Genomic DNA, 16,027 nt, shown 5'->3' on the forward strand with positions numbered 1-16,027 from the left:
CTTTTTAAGATTCCATATAAAAGTGACATCATATGATATTTGTCTTTCTCTGACTTACTTCACTTAGTATGATAATCTCTAGGTTCACACATGTTGCTGCAAATGGAATTATTTCATTTTTTATGGCTGAGTAATATTCCATTATATGTATGTACCACATCTTTGTCCATTCCTCTGTCAATGGACACTTATGTTGCTTTAATGACTTGGCTATTGTAAATAGTGCTGCAATGAATATTGGGGTGCATTTAACTTTCTCAAATTATGGTTTTTTCTGGATATATGCCCAAGAGTGGGATTGCTGGATCATATGGTAATTCTATTTTTAGTTTTTTAAGGAACCTCCATACTGTTCTCCATAGTGGTTGTACCAATTTACATTCCCACAAGCAGTGTAGGAGGGTTCCCTGTTCTCCACACCCTCCCCAGATTTTATTGTTTGTAGACTTTTTGATGATGGCCATTCTGACTGTGTGTGGTGATACCTCATTGTAGTTTTGATTTGCATTTCTCTAGTAATTAGTAATGTTGAGAATTTTTCATGTGCTTTTTCACCATATATATGTCTTCTTTGGAGAAATGTCTATTTAGATCTTCTGCCCATTTTATGATTTTTAAAAAAATATTTAGCTGCATGCACTCTTTGTATATTTTGGAGATTAATTCCTTGTCGCTCGCTTTGTCTTCAAATATTTTCTCCCATTCTGTGGGGTTGTCTTTTCATTTTGTTTATGGTTTCCTTTGTTGTGCAGAACCTTTTAAGTTTCATTAGGTCCCATTTGTTTATTTTTATTTCCATTATTCTAGGAGGTGGATCAAAAAAGATCTTGCTGTGATTTATGTCAAACAATGTTCTTCCTATGTTTTCCTCTAAGAATTCTACAGTGTCCGGTCTTACATTTAGGTCTCTAATCCATTTTGAGTTTATTTTTGTGTATGGTAAGGGAGTGTTCTAATTTCATTCTTTTACATGTAGCTGTCCAGTTTTCCCAGCACCACTTACTGAACAGACTGTCTTTTCTCCATTGTATATCCTTGCCTCCTTTGTCATAGATTAGTTGACCATAGGTGCATGGGTTTATCTCTGGGCTTTCTATCCTGTTCCATTGACCTATAGTTCTGTTTTTGTGCCAGTACCGTACTGTCTTGATTACTGTCACTTTGTAATATAGTCTTAACTCAGAGAGTCTGATTCCTCCAGCTCCGTGTTTTTCCCTCAAGACCACTTTGGCTATTTGGGGTCTTTCGTGTCTCCATACAAATTTTAATATTTTTGTTCTGTAAAAAATGCTATTGGTAACCTGATAGGGATTGCATTGAATCTGTAGATTGCTTTGGGTGTATAGACATTCTCACAATATTGATTCTTCCAATCCAAGAACATGGTATATCTCTCCACCTGTTGGTATCATCTTTAATTGCTTTCATCAGTGTCTTACAGTTTTCTGCATACAGGTCTTTTGTCTCCCTAGGTTGGTTTATTCCTGGGTATTTCATTTTTTTGTTGCAATGGTAAATGGGAGTGTTTCCTTAATTTCTCTTTCACATTTTTCATTATTATTGGAGAGGAATGCAAGAGATTTCTGTGCATTAATTTTGTATCCTGCAACTTTTTCAAATTCATTGATTAGCTCTAGTAGTTTTCTGGTGGCATCTTTAGGATTCTCCATGTATAGTATCATGTCATCTGCAGACAGTGACAGTTTTACTTCTTCTTTTCCAGTTTGTATTCCTTTTATTTCTTCTTCTTCTCTGATTGCCACGGTTAGGATTTCCAAAACTTTGTTGAATAATAGTGGTGAGAGTGGATATCCTTGTCTTGTTCCTGATCTTAGAGGAAATGCTTTCAGTTTTTCACCATTGAGAATGATGTTTACTGTGGGTTTGTCATATATGGCCTTTATTATGTTGAGGCAGGTTCCCTCTATGCCCACTTTCTGGAGATTTTTTATCATAAATCGTTGTTGAATTTTGTCAAAAGCTTTTTCTGCATCTACTGAGATGATCATATGGTTTTTCCTCTTCAATTTGTTAATATGGTGTATCACATTGATTGATTTTCCTATATTGAAGAATGCTTGCATCCCTGGGATAAATTCCACATAATCATGGTGTATGATCCTTTTAATGTGTTGTTGGATTCTGTTTGCTAGTATTTTGTTGAGGATTTTTGCATCTATATTTGTCAGTGATATTGGTCTGTAATTTTCTTTATTTTGTAGTATCTTTGTCTGGTTTTGGTATCAGGGTGACAGGGGCCTCATAGAATGAGTTTGGGAGTGTTCCTTCCTCTGCAATTTTTTGGAAGAGTTTGAGAAGGATGGGTGTTAACTCTTCTCTAAATGTTTGATAGAATTCACCTGTGAAGACATCTGGTCCTGGACTTTTCTTGTTCAAAGATTTTTAATCACAGTTTCAATTTCATTACTTGTGATTTTTCTGTTCATATTTTCTCTTTCTTCCTGTTTCAGTCTTGGAAGGTTATACCTTTCTAAGAATTTGTCCATTTCTTCCAGGTTGTCAATTTTATTGGCATAGAGTTGCTTGTAGTAGTCTCTTAGGATGCTTTGTATTTCTGCAGTGTCTGTTGTAACTTCTCCTTTTTCATGTCTAATTTTATTGATTTGAGTCCTCTCCCTCTTTTCCTTGATGAGTCTGGCTAATGGTTTATCAATTTTATCTTCTCAAAGAACCAGCTTTTAGTTTTATTGATCTTTGCTATTGTTTTCTTCCTTTTTATTTCATTTATTTCTGCTTTGACATTTATGATTTCTTTCCTTCTGTTAACTTTGGGTTTTATTTGTTCTTCTTTCTCTAGTTCCTTTAGGTGTAAGGACAGATAGTTTGAGAATTTTTTTGTTTCTTGAGGTAGGCTTGTATAGCTATAAACTTCCCTGTTTGAACCGCTTTTGCCGCATCCCGTAGATTTTGGATCATGGTGTTTTCATTGCCTTTTAAGGAGGCTGCCAGCTACTGGTTGGTGGAACTGTATCATGAGGTGGTGGGCTGCAGAACCCCAGGGGTCCGCAGTGTTAGTGCTTGTTCACTGGTGGGTGGGGTTAGGGTCCAGGAGATCCTGGGATTGATGCCTGTCCACTGGCGGGTGAACCCAGGTCTTGGGGCCAATGCCAGCTTACTATTGGGCAGAACTGGGTCCTCAGGTCTGGCTGCAGGGCCCAGGGGCCCCAGAGCTGATTTCAGATTGCTGATGGGTGGGTCCAGTTCCTGACAAGCTGGATGTTGGGTCCAGAATGTAGGTTCAGGTTCCAGCTGGTCACAAGGTTGGTGCTGGTCCACTGGGTCCCCAGGTTGTGGGCTGTGGTTGTCCTGGGGCTAGTGTCTGCCCTCTGGTGGGTGAAGCTGGTCCCAAGGCTAGAGCAGGCTTTCTGGTGGCTGGTTCCTGCTCACTGGTGGTATAGTTGCATCCTGGGGTCTCTGGCTACAAGGCCTTCTGGGCTCCAGGTTTAGTGCTTGAGCTGTGGTGTGTGGGTCCAGGTCCTGGGCCTTCTGATGGGCAGGGCTGTGTCCAGGAGTGGTTGTGGGCTCTGGGAGTCTTAAGGCAGCCTGTCTGCTGGTGGGCAGGGCTGTGTCCCCACCTAGTTAGTTGCTTGGCCCAAGGCATCTCAGTAGTGGTGGCTACAGGCTGTTGGGCAGGGGCTGGGTGGGATCCTGACGCTAATAAACTAGAGGGAGAATTCCAAAATGATGCTTGCCAGCACCAGGGTCCATGTGGTATAAGAGCTCTCAAAAATGGCTGTGGCCAGTGTCTGTGTCCCCAGCATGAGCTTCATTTTCCTCCTGCCTCTCCAGGAGACTCTCCAAGATCAGCAGGTAGGTCTGACCCAGGATCCTTTCAAATTACAACTTCTGCTCTGCGTCCTGGAGCATGTGACATTCTCTGAGTCTCTATTTCCCACGACTCTCCAGGACTCCTGAAAGTAAGCCCCACTGGCTTTCAAACCCAAATGTTCTGGGGAGTAATCATCTGGTGCTGGGGAACACAATGTGGGGTTCAGACTGCTCACTCCTTGGGGAGAACATCTGCAATTATATTTACTCTCTTGTTTGTGGGCTGCCCAGAGACATGGGACTTGAGTATACTGTAACTCTGTCCCTCCTACCTGTCTCATTGTGGTTCCTCCTTTATATCTTTAGTTGTAGATATTTTCTGGCAGGTTCTGGTCTTTTTCATCAATAGTTGTTCTGTAAATAGTTGTAATTTTGGTGTGCTTGTGAGAGTAGGTGAGTTCAGGTCCTTCTACTCTGTCATCTTATCTGATTTCACCTGTTATATTTTGAATTTGCTTATAAAAATGTCTGGATAAATTCACAGGAACTTGTTAATAGTGGGTTATCTGAGAAATGGAAATAGTGAAGGCTGAGGACCTTTAACTTCATATCTCATATACTTATAAACTGTTTAAACTTTTTATTTCAGCATTTCTGAATGGCTTTCAGTACAATATTCAAACTTTAAGGTCCTCTAAAATCTATCCCCAATTTTTCATTCTGATCTTATCTTCTTTTCACTATGGTCTTTTAAAAACACAAATATCCGGGCTTCCCTGATGGTGCAGTGGTTGAGAGTCTGCCTGCCGATGCAGGGGACATGGGTTCGTGCCCCGGTCTGGGAAGGTCCCACATGCCACAGAGCAGCTGGGCCCATGAGCCATGGCTGCTGGGCCTGTGCGTCCGGAGCCTGTGCTCCGCAATGGGAGAGACCACAACAGTGAGAGGCCCGCGTACCACACACACAAAAAACCCCCAAAAAACTCAAAAAAACAAAAAACAGAACCACAAATATCCTGCTTCTCTCTTGCTTAAAACTCTTTAGAACTCCCTAGAGGCCTTAGAAGAAGGTCCAATTTCTTCATACAACTTTTGAAGTCTTTAATAATCTGGACTCTATTTCTCCAGAAGAGACTCATCCCTTCTCTCTCTGCAGAACTCTGTTTCAGCAGTTTATCATGTTTCAAGTTCTGGGAAGTATCCTGTCATCTCTGTCTCTGGGTCACTGGGCACACCAATCCCATCTATTGTCTTCACTGTCTAACCCCGGCTTATTCAGCAGATCTCAGTTTAGATACCACTTCCCTAACTCAAGGTAGCCTTCCCTACTTCCATGTCTCCCAATTTGGGTAAGGTACTCAATCTGTGTGTTTCCATAGCACCCTATATTTTCTCTATCATAGAATTAAACATGTTGCTTTATTTGCATGTTAACTTGTCTTTATCCTATGTAATCTTGTAAACTCTGGGAGGGTGGGAATTGTGTTCAAATTACCACTATATCTCCAACCCCTAGCAGAATGCCTCACAAATAGTGGTGCTCAATGAATATTTTTCAATTATTTATTCCAAAAAGTACGTATTATATACTGTTCTAGGTATTGTGGGTAAAGCAGCAAATATAATGAAGTCATGCAGAACATTTTTTTGGTGGAAGATTCAGCTAACAAATAAGTACACATATAATTTGTTAGGTGATGATAAGTGCTGTGAACAAAATAAAGAAATGTAAGGTACAGAGCAGGGGAGTTAGGTCAGGGTCAGGGAAGAGCTCTCTGATAAGGTGACATTTGGACTTAAACCTGAATTAAGTATAAGAGTTATGTAGATATCAAAGTGAGGAATATTCGTGGCAGTAGATATCCAGGGAAACAGTAGATATCCAAGGAATAGCAAAGAGGCCAGTATGGCTAAGTAACACTGAACAAAGGGTCGAGGGATAGGAGATGACATCAGAGTCCTGGGCCAGATCACATATTGTTTTTCAGGTGATGTTAAAGGTTTTAGATTTTATTCTGAGTGATATAAGAAGCAAATGAGTGTTTTAAGCAGAGGAATAATATGATTTTGCATATATTTTCAAAGGCTCACTCTGGCTGCTAGGTGGACTGTGGTTAGGGATGGGGACGCAAGGATAAAAAGTGAGAGACCACTTAAAAAACTCTTGTATGTATGAGCTAGAGAGGATAGGGGCTTGAACTGGAGTGGGAATGGTGGAAAAAGGTTAGATATTAGATACATTTTTTAGATATAGCCAACAGGATTTGATAATGGCTTGTTTGTGGGATGTTAAAGGGGAGGATTCAAGGATGAGGTCATGGTTTGTGGCATGGAGAAAAGAAGTGCTGTTTACTCGATAGGGGAGGGCTAGGGATGAAGCAGGTTGAAGTGTGGGTGAGGGAAACAAGGATTCAGTTTTGGATATGTTAGTCTGAGATGCCCACTAGTCATCCAAGTGAAGGTATCAAGAAGGTAGTAGGAAATAGTAGTTTGGAGTTCAGGCTAATTATCATGGCTGGAGGGCAAAGAATGAATGTAAATAGAGTTCAGAAGATGTCTGAAAACCAAACCCTGAGGTACTTCTCCATTTAGGAATTAAGAAGATGAGAATGGAAAAGAGGCTGAGGAGGAATAGCTAGTGAAGTAGGAGGAAGAACAAAAAAGTGATACCCTAAAATTCAGTGAAAAAAAAGTGTTTCAAGAAAAAGGCCATGTTGAATTATTTCAAATGCTGCTGCCAGATCATGAAAGATGACTGAAAATTGGCCACTGGATTAGCAAAGTGGAAGTCATTGAAAAGCTTGATAAGGGCAGTTTCTGAGAAAATTTGATTAGAGTGGATTCAAGAGAGAATGAGAGGAAAGAGGAAAAAGTAAAACTAGGCAATACTTCCTTGGAGTTTTGTTGTAAAGGGGAGCAGCAAAACTGGATGGTTGAGAGTTGAAGAATGATATGGGGTCAAGAAAGACTAATTACAAATTACAGTGATATCTACTTTAAATTTCATGGTTAATTTATCTCCTAACAAGATTCCTTGAGGATTAAACTTTCTATTTCTTTGCATTTCCTATAATGTTTAGTACACTGCCTCAGGAATAATAACATGAAGAATAACTACTATTAATTGAAGGTTTACCACTTGCCAAGTATTATTCTAAGCATTTTATATACAATCCCTTATCTAATCAACATGACAGTCCTATATTCTAGATTAGAAAACTGAGGCTTGGAAATGTTAAATGACATGTTCATGGACTTGAAAACAGATCTATTTAACTCTACAACACCTGTTATAGATTAATTGAATTGTGTCCCCTCAAAAAAGATATGTTGAACTTCTAACTCCAAATACTACTTCAGAATGTGACAATATTTGGAAATAGGGTCATTATAGATATAATTATTTAAGATGAGGTCATACTGGAATAGGGTTGGCCCTGATGTCCTTATAACAAGATGACACGTGAAGCCACAAGAATTCTATGTGATGACAAATGCAGCAATTGGAATGATGCAGCTGCAAGCCAAGGAATGAAAAGGTTTGCCAGCAAGTGACTAGAAGCTAGGAAAGATTCCCTAGCTTTCAGAGGGAGTATGGCCCTGCCAACACTTCTAACCTTTAGAACTGAGACAATAAATTTCTGCTGCTTTAAGTTTGTACCATTTTGTGGTACTTTGTTATGGGAGCCCTAGGAAATGAATACAACAACACATACACTGAAAATGCATATGTAAGTTCCATAGGTATCTGCTGATTGACCAAAATGAACCTCTGAAAAAAGAATCTGAGTTTGCCATTTTGCTTTGTGAGATCCTACTTAACATTAATAGAATTTTAAAGATTAATAGAATTTTAAAAGTGGTAAAACAGCACCTTTATCAAAAGCACCATATATTAATACATTAAAATTATTACATCTTCATAAGGCAGATATCTATTATGAAATCTAGAATAATTTATGCAAAATGAGAATACCTTACCCATAAAAACATCATGAATAGTGCTGTTATGTGATAATCTTGATAAATTTCCAAATTCCGTCGGTGTTTGTAAAACTCCAGTATCTGTGAAATTATGATAATAATAGTAGATCCTATGTTTGTCCCATAGTATTAATTCTGGCAGTGCTGAATATATAAAATTTGGAATTAAAAAAGTGTCAGTAGTGACATCTAATGCAAAGTCTTGGAATACCCACTGTTTTGTATCTTCATTGTATATCACTAGGTAAATCGTTTTGATGATGTTACATGTAATGCAGTAATTTAGTAACAAGGCAAGTTCCAAAGGGTGTCCTGTATACTCAACATTGTGTATAGTCAGAGTAGCAGCTGATGACATATTTAGAAGTTCTTTCAGTTCTTCAGTAGTTATTATTTTAACAAATTTAAGCAAAGCATATCCAAGATAAACCTCATTTTCTGTCCAGATTGCCATGCTGCTTCTTCTTCCTTTATTCTGTGACAAAATTGAAAATAATTAGACAATCTTTGATTTTATGGACAGTGTTAGCAGTTCCCATCTTCTAATTTGCTACATTTAAAAATAAAACAGTAACTACTAAGATTTAATTTTTATTATATTTCTGACTAATACTTCAGACCTAGAAATATATTACAAGAAAATATATTACACGCAAGCATAAAAATAAATTATTCCAGTGATTTTATTATTTTATATACTTTTTCTATCAGTAGAAATAATTATTCTTAATTCCCTTTTAAATCCTCAAAGATCATAAACCTTCTCTTTTCTTATGTGTTTATCCACTCTGGCCAGAAGTGCCCCTTTGACCCTGATGTTTACTGAGGTCAAGATATAAGGACACAGGCTCCCCTGGTGGTGCAGTGGTTGAGAGTCCACCTGCCGATGCAGGGGACATGGGTTCGTGCCCCGGTCCAGGAAGATCCCACATGCCGCGGAGCGGCTGGACCCATGAGCCATGACCGCTAAGCCTGCGCATCCAGAGCCTGTGCTCTGCAACGGGAGAGGCCACAACAGTGAGAGGTCCATGTACCAGAAAAACAAAAAACAAAACAATATGATATAAGGACACTTACATAGACAGAGGAATGGATAAAGAAGATGTAGTACATATGTACAATGGAATATTACTCAGCCATTAAAAAGAATGAAATAATGCCATTGGCAGCAATACGAATGGACCTAGAGATTGTCATACTGAGTGAAGTAAGTCAGAGAAAGAGAAAATATCATATGATATTGCTTATATGCGGAATCTGAAAAAAAAGATACAAATGAACTTATTTACAAAACAGAAACAGACTCACAGATTTAGAGAACAAACTTATGGTTACCAGAGGGGAAGCATAGAGGGGAGGGATAGTTAGGGAGTTTGGGATTGACATGTACACACTGCTATATTTAAAATAAATAACCAAGAAGGAAAAAAATTATAAGGATACTTCAAACATTATTTTTGGAATTCAAACTTCCTTGGCTAAAGAGAAGAGAGAACTTAAAACCTGAGAGAAAAAATACTACCATTTTATGGACACTGTTACAGAGGAAGGCCATGCACAGACTACTATGTTTGAAATTCAGTGGGAGTAATTTCATTTAGGGAGTCAAGGTCTCCCTTTCCCCCGTCTCCCCTCCCCAACTGTTTCTAATTCTTAAAGATTTTTACTTAAAGTGTAGCTTCTCTGTCCATGACAATCAACAGGAGTCTTTTGTGCACATCTTGTCTCCCTAAATAAATTTGTACATTTATTTAATGTACAAATATTTAGTCTATACTCAAACAGGATGTAGACAGAAATCGAACTGATAATTTAAAAAAAGAGACCATGGGCTTCCCTGGTGGTGCAGTGGTTGAGAGTCCGCCTGCCGATGCAGGGGACACGGGTTCATGACCCGGTCTGGGAAGATCCCACATGCTGCGGAGCGGCTGGGCCTGTGAGCCATGGCCGCTGAGCCTGTGCCTCCGGAGCCTGTGCTCTGCAATGGGAGAGGCCACAACAGTGAGAGGCCCACATAAAGGCAAAAAAAAAAAATTGCCTTATCTTCCATGGCAAAGAATGTTAATTGCCAGAATTCCCTGGTGGTCCAATGGTTAGGACTCGGCACTTTGCCGCGCCCTGGGTTCAATCCCTGGTTGGGGAACTAAGATCTCGCAAGCCGCGTGGTGCAGCTGAAATAAAAAAGAATGCTAATTGCCTAGGTAATATCCATTCTCCCCTTCTTCCTTACTAACAGAACCAAAAGGGAAGGGCCCAAAAAAAAAAAAAAAAAAAAAAAAAAAAAAAAAAAAAAAAAGAGACCATTTGGGGTAAAAAGACATTTTACCAAACGAAGATTCAATGTAAAGCTTAGAACTTCTGTTGCTAAAAATGAGTGTGAAACAATTCTCAAAATGGAAATAGATTAGAAACAAAATGATAAGCCCTTTATAGAAAAGACACAGCTATTCTCACTATTCTTGGCAGAGGGATGAGAAGGGGAATTTGTCATAAACACGATAGATGGGAATTCCAATTAGCCCCAGCCATGGAATTAGATTTCACCCACCCAAAACTCTTTCCTATAGATCTTCAATTAGTGCTTGGGTATAGTAAGCCAAGGTCTTGGGGCAAAGCAGGAAAGCTGAGTAATCCCTCTGATGCAGTCAGGGTCTCTCCCAAATATAAAGCAGTAACCTCTTGAAGATGGGGAAGGGTCAGGCAGCAAGGCAGCAAAGTAGGAAAGTTGAGAGAAATCCATCAGCATTCTGGATGCTCAGCTACCATAGACAGGGAGTAGGATAAGAGAGCTGAGAAAAACTCTCCCTCTGAGATATGTGTGGCCTTTACTGAAAGTATAAAGCAGTATCCAGGCTAAATTGGGGTCAGGGAATCAGGAGAGAGAGATAGAGATCTCCCAAGGCAAGAAAATCCAGGGACTGATGAGAGAGGAAAGAGAAATCTTCAGTGATTAAGAAAAAAGCTGGCAGCTAGACTATAGAGCAGAGATGGCTCTTCTAGGGTTTGGAAAGCTGGTGATTCAGTTGTGAAATATGAAGAGATCTCTGGAATCCTGTCAGTGCTAAGATACCAGGCATGGCAAAAAAGAAAATAGCTATGATAAAACACTGAATATCTAGTGGAAATATGAGCAAAAAGAATGCAGAGATGGGGAATTTCAGCTAAGATACATAAATGATAAAAAAACAGAATGGAAATGCTAGAAATTAAAAATATGATACCAGGAATAAAGAAATTATTAGATGGATTTAAGAGTAAACTGAGAAAAGCAGAGGAAAAGAGCAGTGAATTTGAAGAGAGGTTAATAGCATGTAATCAAACTGAAATACAAAGAAAAAAAGCAGAGTTGAAAAAAAATTAACTGGTCATCTGAGATCTGTGGGACTATATTAACTGGTCTCATATATATGTTTTTGGAATCCAAGAAGAAGAGGAAAAAGAGAATAATGCTGAAGAAGTATTTGAAGAAATAATGTCCAAGAACACCAAAAATTAATGAAAGACATAATCCCAGAAATCCAAGAAGTTCAACTGAACCTCAAACAGGATAAATACAAAGGAAATTACACTTAGGCACATAATAAAAGTGCTGAAAACCAAAGATAAAAGGAAAACTCTAAAGCAGCAACAAGTAAAAAGACACATTATATATTTGAGAACAGTGACATGAATAATGACTCACTTCTTGCCAAAAATGATGAAAGCCATAAGATAACAGAATGGTGTCTTTATAAATTGCTTTTAAAATAATTGAAAAACAACAAAAACCACCTGTCATCCTATAATTCTGTATTCGGTGGAAAATGTCCTTCAAAACTGAAGGAAAAAAATAAGGACACTTTGATACAGACAAATTCTGAGAGAACATGCAATACAAGAAATTTTAAAGACGTTCTTCAGGTTGAAGGGAAATGAAACCAGGAGGAACACTGGATGTACAGACAGAAATAAAGTGCACACGGGAAGGTATATATAAAAAACTTATTTTGCTATCAGTTTATATCTATATATCTTTATCACAATTGACTTTTTAAAGCAAAAATATTAACATGGTATTTTGGGATTTATAGCATATTTAGAAATAAATATGAGACCAGAGTACAAAGGATGGGTGGGGTATAAATGGAGTTGTATTGTTATAAGGTTTTTACACTGTTGTGAAGTAAATTTTCTTTAAATTTAGATTCTGATAAATTAAAGATGATTATTGTAAAGTCACGTGCAACTACTAAAAAATAATTTTGAATTAAAAAGAAATCAATATAGGAGACAACATAGAAATACTGAAAATACATGATTCATCCAGAAGAAGACAAGAAACAAAGGAACGAAGAAAAAGAGGCATTAATAGAAAACAAATGCCAAGATGGCAGACTTAACCCCAACCTTAGCAATAGTTATATTAAACTTAAGTGAACTAGCTATTAAAATTTGAAGGCAGATATTGTCACACTGGAGAAAAAGCAAGACCCTATATGCAGTTTACAAGAAATATAAAGTCACAGACAGGTTGATAGTAAAATAATAGAAAAACTTACATCATATAAGCATGAAACATAAGAAAGCTAGTGCAGCTATATTATTATATATAAATAAAACCAAATGAAATATCATTTCACACCTGCTAAAAGAGTTTAAATAATAATGACTGGACACACTAAAGGTTGGCGAGATGTGGAAGTAAGTGAAAAAAGGCAGCTATACATATTTTATAATGTCTTAATTACTATAGCTTTATAATAAATTTTGATACATGGTAGAAGAAATCCTTTGCCCCAACCTCCTCCTAACCCTCAGTCCTTTACTCCATCATATACCTTTTAGAATCATTTTCTGATTTCCACAAAGGAACATTGCATCAATCTATAGATAAGATAAACATCTATAGATAAGTTTAGGAAGGATCTAAAAATTTTAAAATATTCTGCATTCCATTTCTGCATTTATTTCTAGGTAAGTTTTTTGTTCTACCCTGGATTGCCAAATGACTTTTAGAATCAACTTCTCAATTTCTATAAAAGCCCACTAGGATTTTAATTGAAGTTGTGCTGCATTTCTCAAGAATTGACATTTTAACAATATTGAGTTTTTTCCACCTATGAACATGATACATCTCCCCAGGTAAGTCTTTCACTTCGCTCAATAATGTATATAGTTTTTAAGTGTATATATTTGCACATCTTTTGTCAGATTTACCCCTAAGTATTTAATACTTTTGAATCTATTTTAAACAGTATTTAAAAAAATTTCAATTTATAATTGTTCATTTATATGTTTATATATTTCATATACAAAATTAACTTGTTATATTTCATATAAAAATGTAATTGATTTTTTTTTTTTTTTTTTTTTTTTTGGAATCAGTTTCACTGCAGATGGACATTTATGTTGTGTCCAGTTTTAGGTTATTAGAATCATGCTGCTATGACATTCTTATTCATCTTTTGTTATGTATATGCTTATATTTCTATTAGACACAGTCTAGGAGTGAATTTGTTAGGTCATATGGTATGCACATGCTAATTTTTTTTTTTGCGGTATGTGGGCCTCTCAGTGTTGTGGCCTCTCCCGTTGCGGAGCACAGGCTCCGGACGCGCAGGCTCAGCGACCATGGCTCACGGGCCCAGCTGCTCCGCGGCATGTGGGATCTTCCCGGACCGGGGCATGAACCCATGTCCCCTGCATTGGCAGGCGGACTTTCAACCACTGCGCCACCAGGGAAGCCCCGTAATTGATTTTTATACATTGATTGTGTATACTGCAATCTGGTAAACACACTTATTAGCCCTGATAGCTTTTTGAAAAATAGATTTCATAAGCTTTTCTACATCTAATAATGCTTGAATAAAGACACTTTCCTTTTCAATACAGATTCCTTTTACTTGTTTCTTAACTCACTGCACCAGTTAGAACTGTCAGTACAATGTTGAATAGAAGTGGTGTGGGTAAACATTCTCATCTTGTTCTTTATTTTAAGCAAGAAAGGGAAGAAAGAAACAAAGGAACAAATGGTGTTAATAGAAAACAAATATCAAATGGTAAGTTTAACCAAAAACAGCAATAATTACATTAAATCTGAGTAGACTAAATAGTCTTTTACCATTATACAATGCTATCGTAAGGTTTTTCATAAAGATTCCTTCTTAAGTTGAGAAAGTTCTCTTTTATTCTTAATTTGCTGATTTTTAAAATCAACTGTGTATATTGGATTTTGTCAAATGCTTTTATGCACCTATTGAGGTGATCATATAGTTTTTCTTTTGTCATTTTCTAATAAGGTGAATTACGTTGATTGACTTTCTATTGTAAATCACTCTTTCATTCTTAAGATAAATTCCACTTGGTCATGATATATTTTCCTTTTTATATATATTTGGATCTGGTTTACTAAAACTTTCTTTATAAGTTTTAAATATTTGTTTATAAGAGATATTGGTATGCAGTTTTATATTCTTGTAATGTGTTATTTATTCTTGGTTGTGGTATCACATAATGCTGGTCTCATAGAATAAATTAGGAAGTGTCCCGCAGCCCCTTCAATTTTCTGAAAGAGTTTAGAAATGGTGTAATTTATTTTAAAAATATATCATAGAATTCACTGGTGAAATACTCTTGGTCTAAAGTTTTCTCTGTGGGAAGGTTTTTAAATAACAAATTCAATTTCTTTCATTGATATAGGTGTATTCATGTTACCTATTTGTCTTAGGGAAGCTTTGGTAGTTTGTATAAATTTGTTTTAACTTTGTATTTAAAGTTGTTTAACTTGGCCCCACTGTGAGACAGGTTGGCACCAGCAAAGAACCCACCTGATTCATGCAGATAGCTATACAGAAACCCAGCCCTGCCCTCCAATGGGCTGCAGAAGCCCCATACCCATTGGGCCACACAGCCACCACCTAAAGAGCAGCCTCACAGCCAACTTGGCGAGGTCCCAGCCCCACCGACCAGCACACTCACAGTAGTCAGCCCCACCAAAACAGAAATGTGTATTCAGCCTACATCAGGGCTACCACTAAAGCATATAGTTCTGGTGACCAGAGGGGTGTGCTGCTGGGCCCCATAGAATGTCTCCTACATAAAACCACTTCTATAAGATCAGGAAACATAACTGACCTACCTAACACATAGAAGTAAACAACAAAGAATTGGGGAAATGAGACAGAAGAATATGTTCCAAATGAAGAAATGTAGCAAAATCCCGAAATAGAATGAAGTGAAGTGGAGATAAGCAATATATCTGATAAAGTGTTCAAGATAATGAATATAAAATGTTCAATGAATTTGGGAGATGAATGAATGAACACAGTAAGAATTTCAACAGAGTTAGAAAATATAAAAAAGAACCAAACAGAGCAGAAGAATACAATAGCTGAAATTAAAAAATAGCCTAGAAGGAATCAACAGTAGATTAGATGATACAGAAGAACAAATCAGTGATCAGGAAGACAGAGTAGTGAAAACCACATGAACTGAACAGAAGAAAGAAAAGAATTTTAAAATGAGGATACTTTAAGAGACCTCTTGGACAACATCAAGCATACTAACACTTGCATTATTGAGGAGAAGAGAGAAGGGAGGAGAAGAGAGAAAGAAAGAGGCAGAGAATTTTTGAAGAAGTAAGAGCAGAAAACTTCACTAACCTGAGAAAATAAACAGACATTCAGGTCCAGGAAGCACAGAGAGTCCCAAACAAGATGAAGAGCAAGACAAGGTAAAATTAAAATGACAAAAAATTAAAGATAAAGACAGCACCTTAAAAGCAACAAGAGAAAAGCAACTAGTTATATACAAGGAACTACCATAAGAGAATTACCTGACTTTTCAGGATAAATGCTACAGGCCAGAAGGGAGCGGCACAATATACTGAAGGAGATGAAAGAAAAAAATGTACAACCAAAAATACCTGGCAAGGCTATAATTTAGATTTGAAGGAGGAATAGACTTTTACAGACAAACAAAAGATAAAAGTGTTCAGCACCACTAAACTGGCTTTATAAGAAATGTTAAAAAAACTTCTCTAAATGGAAAAGAAAAGGCTACAGCTAGAAATATAAAAATCGTAAAAGGATAAATGTCACTGGTAGAGGCAAACATACAGTAAAGATAGATCAGCCACTTATAAAGCTATTAGGAAGGTTTAAAGATAAAAGTAGAAAAATAATCTATATCCACAATAGGTAGTTAAGGGATACATAAACAAAAAGATGTAAAAAAGACGTCAAAAACATTAACAAAAGGGGGTGGGTAAAAAGGT

At 37.2% G+C, this 16,027-nt stretch overlaps 1 protein-coding gene across 1 annotated transcript in view; it reads right to left on the reverse strand.

Annotated features, from left to right (window-relative positions):
• CATSPERE (catsper channel auxiliary subunit epsilon) overlaps nucleotides 1-16,027 on the reverse strand; it is a 238,213-nt gene that overhangs the window by 96,136 nt on the left and 126,050 nt on the right. The window contains exon 10 of the mRNA XM_024754501.1: nucleotides 7,771-8,248. Within this exon, the coding sequence (XP_024610269.1) occupies nucleotides 7,771-8,248 (478 nt within the window). The remainder of the gene's footprint in view (nucleotides 1-7,770; nucleotides 8,249-16,027) is intronic.

Source organism: Neophocaena asiaeorientalis, unplaced genomic scaffold (assembly GCF_003031525.2).
Source record: "Neophocaena asiaeorientalis asiaeorientalis breed wild unplaced genomic scaffold, Neophocaena_asiaeorientalis_V1.1 scaffold524, whole genome shotgun sequence".
Taxonomy (NCBI): Eukaryota; Metazoa; Chordata; class Mammalia; order Artiodactyla; family Phocoenidae; genus Neophocaena; species Neophocaena asiaeorientalis.